The sequence below is a fragment of the Alosa pseudoharengus genome, unplaced genomic scaffold, assembly GCF_046254945.1.
Source record: "Alosa pseudoharengus isolate Yale_2024_CS ecotype anadromous, Long Island Sound unplaced genomic scaffold, YU_APseudo_1.1 YU_APseudo_1.1_scf_13, whole genome shotgun sequence".
NCBI classification, from domain to species: Eukaryota; Metazoa; Chordata; class Actinopteri; order Clupeiformes; family Clupeidae; genus Alosa; species Alosa pseudoharengus.
Window position 1 is genome coordinate 7643197 of NW_027468598.1, and position 10466 is coordinate 7653662.

Here is a 10466-nt window from a genome sequence, read left to right on the forward strand (position 1 = left end):
ATACTATTGTCAGTGACATGATTATTTATACACACTGATATTAGACTGGAAAGATAGGGATTTCAGCTAAGGTCAACTGTGTGAGCTGAGTACAAGTGTATGACTGCCACCCTCAGGTTGGTCAGAGAGAGCACAGTGTACCCATTCCAGTTGGTTGCTGCGTATAGCTGCTAGCAATGTAGGAAACATCAGACTAGAGAGTGCAATTGAAATATGAAATTCTTCATAAACAATAAACTATTTAAATATGAAACCTCAAATAAACAAACAAACAAACAAAAATAACTGTGGTAGTTATGTGTGATTACCATTACTTGACAGCACTTTGGCTTTCCACCTACACAAAACATGTGCTGACATCAATTAGCCTTGCCACCTCCTCCATATGATGTTAACACTCAGGGATACCATAGTGGAAACGTCTAGCAATACCACTGGTCCTTGCGCTTCCTGATACTGAGCAACAGCTATTACTTTTTGGATGTACTGCTGGAAATGGCTAGGATCTCTTAATCTATTTCTGTTGTGAAAACATTTTCCAAAAATGGTCCTTGAACTTATTAGTACATTTACATGCATGTCCATTGTCACTTATGTATCATGCATACAACACTGGACAATGTATAAAATGTGGTCCTACACACATATTTGACTCCATTAAATACATCTGGGAGACACAAATGTTCTCACTCTGAGACTTAAAGTGGATTTGTGTATTCAGATGTTCATCATGACTAACATCAGATATGCAGGTAATGAACCTCTACACCAACAAGACAAAGACAGTTCATTTCTTTATACATAATCTCGTATTATAATAATGTGACAGCAAGAGTCTTTTCTCATGGGTATTACAGGTACACCCAAACTGTGGGCGTCCCATCTGAAATGACATGACTTAGCTCACTATTTGAGAGAGTGAGGATGCAAAACAGTCAGACAAGAAAATGAAAGAGGTCATGCAGGTCTCTCTGTGTCTCCTTCTGCTGGCCTGGACAGTGTCAGCAGCCACTCTGATCTCTCCCACCCTCATCACCTCCAGATCTGATACATCTGACCTCTGCCAGCTACGGGAGCAATTCAATCTGACTGGGATGCACCAGGATGGAGATGTAATCATAGGGGGACTGTTTGAGGTCCATTTGTTCACTGTATTTCCAGAGCTATCTTTCAGCACTAAACCAGCACAGCCTTGGTGTCATGAGTGAGTCAATGGCTTGGATTAAGTCTCTTAATGCTTGCATAGGCCTAGTTAGGACACAGCTTTATTATATGAAAAACTGTGTAAACAGTGAAAAGATGCCTCTTCTCTTTCTGCAGTGATCTCAATACTTACTGCTGACAGTTGCATGACAGAACCACTGTCTAGTGTCTATTGTTATTATTAGTGTTATCATATTGATGTCATTGATGATTTTATTTCTGTCCATCTGCCAGGTTTGATCTACATAGTTTTAAGTTGGCTCAAACAATGGCATTTGCCATAAATGAAGTGAACCGAAATCCACATCTGCTTCCCAACATCTCTCTGGGTTATAGCATTTATGACAACTGTGTCAAACTCGGAGTCGCCTTCCGTGCCGCAACAACTCTCATTAGTGGAGCACAAAAAACTCTGTCTTCATCTAGCTGCAGGGGGCTGCCTTCTGTTTTGGGAATCGTGGGGGATTCTGTGTCGACGCACTCTATCGCCATTTCTAGTGTGATGGGTCTGTTCCGCGTCCCAATGGTACGAGCTGGTGGAAATGAATGTATTAAAAACGAGACTCGCATGTTCAATGTTCTGAAAAACTGCATTGAAAAATGTCTATGAGATGTAAATAGCCTAACAGATGTCCTGGCTTGCTAGTGTTAAACATGGACATGTTTGAATGTAAAGTCTCCCTGGATGTTAAGAAGCATTATTTGGTAGTGTTAATATCCACAAATGTGTCTATCACGCCATTTGTTTATTGACTACATTTCAAACATGACAGATATGGTTACTCTCAGTAATAATTAACAAATCTTCAGACAGCAAACATTTTCCTTGTAAAGTGTCATTACAATATATTGATCAAAATGTATTAATAGTTTATCCTTATTCTAATGAATCACACACATCTTGCCATTTGTTAATGCAAAGTGTATGGGTTCTCATTCTATATATTCTTAGATAACTGTATTATGGTATAAATAGAGGGGGATATTGAATTTAGAGGTAGCTTGGTACCAATTTCATCCCTTTCAAGCAGCCATTCTCAATATATATATTTTTTAACAATCTTGAAAGGTTGCTTTTTGAAAATTAAATTTTGTAAATAAATGTATGATAACTAATGTAATATATCAAATGACTATATATTTTTTTCTTTTATAGGTGAGCTACTTTGCCACCTGTTCCTGCTTAAGTGATAGACAGCGCTACCCTTCTTTTTTCAGGACTATTCCCAGTGACGCCTTCCAAGTGAGAGCTATGATGCAGATATTACAGCACTTCAGATGGACATGGGTGGGTCTTATCTATAGTGATGATGACTATGGCCGACATGCTGCTCAGTCTATCCATCAGGATATCACTGCATTTGGTGGTTGTATAGCATTCTCAGAAGTATTGCCGAAAGACAATAATATGGTGGAGATCAGAAAGATTATGCAGGTGATTAAGACATCTACGTCACGTGTGATTGTGGTCTTCTCTACCGAGGCTTACCTTCTACCACTCATGGATGAGGTAGCTCGACAGAACGTGATACGGCAGTGGATTGCCAGTGAGGCATGGTCCTTCTCTCCATTGCTCCTTACCTCACGCATGCTCCCCTTTCTCAGAGGCACTCTGGGCATTGTCATCCGGCGTGGTGAGATTGAGGGACTCAAAGAATTTCTATTGAGTGTTCGCCCCAACAATGACCATAAGAACAGTATGGTGAGGAAGTTCTGGCAGGAAATGTTCAACTGCAGGTTTGAGCCAGAAGAGGCCTTGGCCGTATCTGAGGGAAGAGTGTGTACAGGAGAGGAGGACCTGAGCAAAGCTGATTTGGCATACAGCGATGTCTCTGACCTCAGACCCTCCTATAATGTCTATAAAGCAGTCTATTCCCTGGCACATTCTCTCCACAACCTGATGAGCTGTGTCCCTGGGCAAGGGCCCTTTAAAGGGAATAGCTGTGCTAGTCCTCATGACATTCAACCCTGGCAGGTAGACATGTGCTTCCACATTTTTGACACAAAAACATATAAAGTTAGGGCTGAGCACAATGCTAAGTAGTAATTTATATCAGTTGATGTTTCTACAGTATTGTTTAGCGTTTTAGTTGTAACATATTCTTCTTTAATTCAAATATTTTTTATAAAATATATGTTAATATTATACAATTTTATGTTTCTAACGGACGTTTTTTTCACAACACATACATTTACAAGTATGCTACTTTATCATGATTTTAATGGTTATAATATCAGGAACTGGCACTAAAGTTTATTTCTCTGCTTTTGTTTTATTTCACTGTCTTGGTTGAAGCTACTTCACTACTTACAGGCAGTGAACTTTACCACAGGATTTGGGGATCAGGTGTCTTTTGATAAAACTGGTGATGCCTTGGCCATCTACGATATCTTCCACTGGTATGGAATGCCAGATGGTACAATGAAGACCAGAACAGTGGGTGTTGTTGATGAATCACAACCCACTGGGAAAACATTCCATCTGGATGAAGGCAAACTAACCTGGAACTTTAAATTAAACAAAGTGATTTCACATTGTAATTCTGAAGTTATGAATATCTTCTGAAATAATTCTACACATAGCTCCTTTAAATTGTATTAAGTCTTGGGTGCACCATTACTTTCGTGATGGCACTCTTCCATTGACCTGCATGTACAGTGACCCTTGAGGTACAAAGTGATATTATGAGAGAGCGCCATCTGAAGCTAATTGGTTACTACCCAAATAATCTTTGAATGTGTTTAAAGTTACTCAAAGCGATGTTACATGGTTTATAAGCTAAAACATTTTTTGTCACATATAGAAAACATCCGCTGTATGTGACAAGAAATCCACTAGCTGCCTGTGGCCTGAATACACTGTAAAAAAACATGCAGCCCAGGCTTCAAAAACGGCAGCAAAAACAACTTGGTCCAGCCTGGACCATAAAAACATAACAAACTGTTTCAGCCAATCACAGATGAGATGCGCGTTTAGGAGAATTTCAATTGTACGGGAGGAAGGAGCGGGCTAACTCTCCGTTTTGTTTGAACGTCAACAGAAGTGACGTTACCCAACATCACTTAGAGCACCTTTAACTAAAAAAACTACACACAGCCTTTTAAACTAAGTGATATATTGCAAATTGTGAATTTTTTAAGCATTCGATTTAGGACTAAATTAAGTACTATACATAGACCACACTTTGTACAATTGAGGAGAAAATTCCATGCACTTTTATGTACAGCCTCCTAGGTCAGTGTGCAGTGAGTCCTGCCACCCTGGAACAAGAAAAGCCAGAAGGAAAGGACTACCTGTCTGCTGCTTTGATTGTCTCCCTTGTGCAGATGGAGAGATCAGTAACACCTCAGGTAAACTGAATTCAACAAACTTGTAAAACCAAAAGTGCTTCCAGTGTCAATTAACTGGTTAACATACTAGTTTGTCTTTAAATCAGGGTCTTTTTATGCATGTCATGTTCCTACAAGTGTTATTTATTTATTTACATTTTTGTCAATGGATTTGGGACCTTTTTTATAGCTTTTCCCAAAATCATTTAACACAGTGTTTCTCAAACTTTTTTTCTGGGGACCCACTTTTTAAAAATGACAGACTATCGCGACCCAACTCGTGACTGTGGTAGTTAACAAACTAGATCAGTGGTTCTCAAACTTTTTCTTTCATTCCCCACTTTGATCAAGGGGCATTCTCGAGCCCCACCTGTCCCTCATCGCTCTAAGAAAGTGGTAGGTCAAGCTTAAAATGGTCATATTTATTGAAATAATGACAAGTTCTAAATATATCTTCTTCAACAGAGTTAAAATCAGCTGGTGCTGCAGATATAATAATAAATAAATACATAATAACACACATATTTCTGTTTTCCAGCAACATATTAGGAAGCATAGGCCATTTTACAGCATTGTACAATATATTAAAATGAAAACATGCTGCATTAAATGGATCCATAATCCAGTCATACTGAGCACTGCTGGTTGGGAAATATTTTTGAAATAAACTTTGCAGGGATGTGATGTAGGCCTACTGTTTAATACATGGGATCACAAGAGTGGCTCCCGAATCAGACGTTTCAGCGATTTCGCTCAGAAATCTCAAAGGCATAATACTGTCGCGATCGAGGCGCCTGTCCCATACCTCAAGTTTTTTTGGTGAATGCAGTAATCGTATTTGCTAGGTGAGGTAGGTGCTTGTCTTTGCCTTGTAACTGGACATTTAACTCAAATGTACCTATCGCTAAGATATATCAAATATATCGCTAAGATAGGCCAGCTTCATCAAGAAATGTTCATTAGTGAACGTGCTTGCAGATTCAAACATGCGCTCTTCCTCCAAGAAGAGGCGACTCGGAGCTCAAACACGCGCGACAGCACTTTACCTCGGGAAAGCCACCTTATCTCGCTGTGAAACAGTACAGCCTTTTGGTCAGCTACCATCTCTTCGCAAAGTGCGGAGAATAGACGCGCTTTTAAGGGCCGGGTTTTGATGAAATTCACCACTCTCACAACAACGTTCAAAATATCATGTAGGTCGGGACTAACTAAGCTGCCTTGACACGAGCGCTTCCCTATGAATAACACAGTGCGTCCATTGCGCATCGGGTGCTACCTGGGCCCAGGCTACAGATAAAAAATAAATTAAAAAACTCCTTTTTTTCACGTCAGTTCGCGCCCCACCTGGCATGTCTCCACGACCCAGTAGTGGGTCGCGACCCACAGTTTGAGAAACGCTGATTTAACAGCAAAATACAATTATTCCTTTCATCCTCTCTCCTTGAATATGTTTCTGCTTTCTATGTTTTGTCTCATCAGATGCCATTGAATGTATTAAGTGTCCAGTGGAATTCTGGTCAAACTTTGAGAAAGATGACTGTATCCCGAAGGAGGTTGAGTATCTCTCCTATGAAGAGGCCTTGGGCATCTCATTGACATCAGTGTCTTTGTTTGGTGCATGTGCCTCTACTGTGGTTCTTGCTATATTTGTTCACCACCGTCATACTCCTGTAGTACGAGCCAACAACTCCGAACTGAGCTTCCTGATTCTGCTTTCACTAAAACTCTGTTTCCTGTGTGCACTGCTATTCATTGGCCAGCCCAGGTTATGGACCTGTCAGCTCCGCCATGCAGCATTTGGTATCAGTTTTGTACTCTGTGTCTCTAGCATTCTGGTCAAGACAATGGTTGTGATTGCAGTTTTTAAGGCCTCAAGACCTGAAGGAAAAGGGGCCATGAAGTGGTTTGGGGCAGCCCAGCAAAGAGCCACTGTCATCGTCCTTACATCTCTCCAAGTGGCCATCTGTGTGATCTGGCTCTCCACTGCCTCTCCTACCCCTCACAAAAACACTCACTATCAGAGCTCCAAGATTGTGTTTGAATGTGCAGTGGGCTCAGTGGCAGGTTTTGCTACATTGTTGGGCTACATAGGCCTTCTAGCAGCCATTAGCTTTTTGTTAGCTTTCTTAGCAAGAAACCTCCCAGACAATTTCAACGAGGCCAAATTTATTACCTTCAGCATGCTCATCTTCTGTGCTGTGTGGATTGCTTTTGTTCCTGCCTATATTAGTTCCCCTGGTAAATATGCAGATGTAGTTGAAATCTTTGCTATCCTGGCTTCAAGCTTTGGCCTGCTCATAGCCATATTTGCTCCAAAATGCTACATAATTCTCGTGCATCCAGAGAAGAACACAAAGAAGGCACTCATGAGTCGAGGTTCTCCTAAATAATGGCTGTTATGACCAGTGCCTTGAATTACACATGTTTGTCCATTTAAAATACATTTTTCATGTAAAGAAAGTTACAGTTTGTCTCCTAACTACTGAAAAACAACATTATGAAAGTTCGTAATTACAATGACTACCAACCCATCAGTTGCGCATGTGACGTTAGCCTTACCGGTCTTACAAGCATATTAGCAACAGGTCTTGCTTGGGCTTTCCTGGCTGATGAAAAGACCATGAGTCACAGGATAAAACACAATCAGGTAAGGCAGTGGTTCCCAAACTTTTTTTCCCGCGGACCACCTTCTACATCCTGACTTGGCTCGCATACCCCCACCATCCAACACATAAAAAAGTAACACATTCTATTGACGCATTCCAGGCATCGTGTTTAATTAGCCGCCCTACATGATAACAAAATCAAAATGTGCAACTGGTCTATGAGCTCTCACGCTAAAAAAAACCTGTGGAGAACCACATTAGAATGGTTAGATAGCATCTCACTGCAGACCACGCCCTGTGGCTTTGGGCAGTCTGTCTCCCAATCCACGTGAAGCCGAGGGCTATATGCCTCATCATACTTTTTCTTCGCACAGTCTTTTCTGTCTCGTTCTTTCTTTTATCCCCTGTGCTCCTAGCCTAGAAATCTAGACGCGCCCCTAGCGGCAGCGAATTACATTTGCTGCCAGGGCTAGTCTAGCAACTCTCCGTTGGCTTGTGAGCTCCAGAAATCGAAACTTAATCAGGCCAATGAAATCGTGTAGAGTCGTTAGGTGGGCTTAACATAATGATTGATGGCAGAGTTGCAACGGTTTGGCTTGAATTCCCTGCTACTTGAAAACAAATAAGATTTTAATAAGATGCTGGCGAACAGTGTGACACGAGTTAAGCTTTTTTTAAGTTGGCAAACGTTTGAACTAGCCAACTAGCTCCGCTGGTGGGAAAAATGCATGGGACTCATAGCGCTGCCGCTGTCCTATTGCGTGCAGAGGGAATTTGAAAGACAACTGATTATCCCGCCCCTCGGACTGAGCACTGCGAACGGTGAGTGTCCAGACCCTACATTTTAATGTGGGTCTGGCTCGTCAGGCTACTGTGCTCCATCTCCACCTTCATTAGTCTGCCCCCCATACCATCCCATCGTTACCTGTGTCCTGCTCTGTTTCTCTCGCTTCTCCTCTTCGACCACTTTAATTAGGCCTTTTGGACAGTGTCCCTGTTTTTAGCCAGTTTTCCATGTTTACGCAGCCTTACCTAGCCTATACTTCAACAAAACTGTGAAAACATAGCCTATTATAGTTTACAAATGATTTCCTTTAATTTCACGTTTCCATATCATTATAACCCGATTCGAAATTATGTATTATTTATGAATTAATTCGATTATTAATTAATTAATCATTTTTAACTCCTTTCCGCCATTGCCCTTTTCATCTCACGTACCCCCTAGTGGCAGCTCGCGTACCACAGTTTGGGAATCCCTGAGGTAAGGTGTATCAACTACAGTAAAGTGACATAACTAGAAGCAAGATGCAACCGTTAATTAGCATGGCAGCCTTATTGTTTCTCAACGTTGGTGACATACAGCGGAGAAAATAAGTATTGAACACGTCAACATTTTTTTCAGTAAGTATACTTCCAGAGAGGCTATTCGCATAAAATTTTCTACAGACATTAGTATTAACTTAGGTAGTCCACACATATTAAAAAATCCAATCATTAATGTCCCTAAGTAGAGTTATGAGTAAAAAAGTGGAATGGCACAGGGAAAAAGTATTGAACACACTAAGAAAAAACAGTACACAAAGGCAAGGAATGGAAAGTAACGAGCTGGAATCTATACATAGTTAGAGAGTAATTATCCCTCCTATCTGTGCAAATTAATGTAAGCTGGGTTAGTACATATTGATGAGCTATAAAAAGGTTTTTCGTTACCAAGTTGTCACACAAGTACGGAGCCCTCCGGGTGACATGGGGAAAAAAAACATGGGTTAGAAAAAAAAAAAAAAAAAAAAGTGGGAAAAAAAAAACATGAAGAAGAAAAAAAAAACGATGCACTTTTGCGGGATCTCATTGCGGGATCTCGCAAAGTTTTGCGAGATCTCGCAAAAACTTTTGCGAGATCCCGCAAAAGTTTTGCGAGATCTCGCAAAACTTTTTTTCTACTTTTGGAACTTGCTGGGCTTCCTACTTGACCCCAATAGGCCCACAAACCACTACCGCCAGATGGCAATCGTATCATGATACTCTGATTGCTCTATCACTGTTGCGTGTTGTGGGTTTTCTGGACACATTACATAGGCCTATGACAAGGGAGGGAGAGGGAGACACCTGAGTGCAGACACGCACACACAGCAGGCTACAATAAATTGCCTAACAGACAGCAGCCTAATTTCGAGGTATCACCAGGGTGCGATTTGTAGGGGGGGATGGTGAGGATTTCCCCAACTCTGGTTTTCCTATCCCTACCTCTGCTAAATTATTTTTATCTCTGGTGGGGACAAGGATTAAACCCCTTGATAGCGATGAATGCAACTTAACTGCTAGCCTACTTAAACTCGCGATCTTCAGTGTCAATATATCAGAGTAGGCTATTCAGTAGCATTCGGGCAGACGGCATTTCTGAACGTCATCGAACACAAAAACATTGTAACATTTTCAGTCCCTCTCAACATTTTAGTGCGGGAACTTCCGCAGGGAAAACAGCGCTGAACCAAACATGAAACGCGCTCAGAGCAGCATATCGTCTTACTTTAAACACCTAGTAGTTTGCGGAGGACGAACGAGAAAGCACTCGTTTGATAAATCAGCCAGTAGGCTAGGCCTAGTAGACAAATAACTTACAGAAATAATCTGTACAGCAAAAACAAATGTTGGTGGCGGGTATTTAAACTATCTAGCGGGTGTTTTAACAGCTGCAAGAAATAGAAGCTTATATATTCTGGTTCGTAAATTATTTTCATAAAACTTCAAGTTGCCCTATAACTTCTCTCCAAACTCTTCACTGCACTGTAGCCAATTAACTGACAGTATGATAGTAAGCTATTTCTTTTCTGTAGGCTTCAATAAACACATTTATTTTTTCAACTTTTACAATATTACGCACTTGGCTACTGAACGCAAATCTGCAGGAGAGAGAATGCACGCAGCCTACGCAGCGTGTAGCGCAATGTGTAGGCTATTTGTATACCAACTAACACTGTTAGCCAATTCACTAACTCAAGACTTCAGTGTCATCATATACAACATTTTACATAACAAATACAGAAAGGATGGAGGCAGCAAAGGTAGAGGAGTCATTTCAGATGGGTCAAGAACAAGGTGAATTTGTATGTTTATCAAAACGTAGTCCAACCCTGCATTAGAGGAGCTGAGCACAATCGCTGTTTAAAGTCATACACAACGGTAAACTAAAACTAAGCTAAAGGTAAATGTTACAAAGTTGGCAAAATTAATATAGGCTATTATTAGCTATGAAATTATTCGTTCGTTCATTTTTTTTTTTTTGGGGGGGTTGGGGGTTACAAACATATTCAAAATCCCCCCCCT

General features: G+C 40.8%; 1 protein-coding gene across 1 annotated transcript; it reads left to right on the forward strand.

The window, feature by feature from the left end:
• The first annotated feature begins 1040 nt into the window (after window positions 1–1040).
• LOC143121085 (extracellular calcium-sensing receptor-like) lies at window positions 1041–6923 on the forward strand. The gene is made up of 6 exons (XM_076281478.1): window positions 1041–1204; window positions 1438–1729; window positions 2360–3178; window positions 3500–3727; window positions 4431–4554; window positions 6013–6923. Exons 1-6 carry the CDS (start codon window positions 1095–1097, stop codon window positions 6921–6923), a joined length of 2484 nt encoding a protein of 827 aa, XP_076137593.1. The 5' UTR covers window positions 1041–1094.
• The last annotated feature ends 3543 nt before the right edge of the window (window positions 6924–10466 follow it).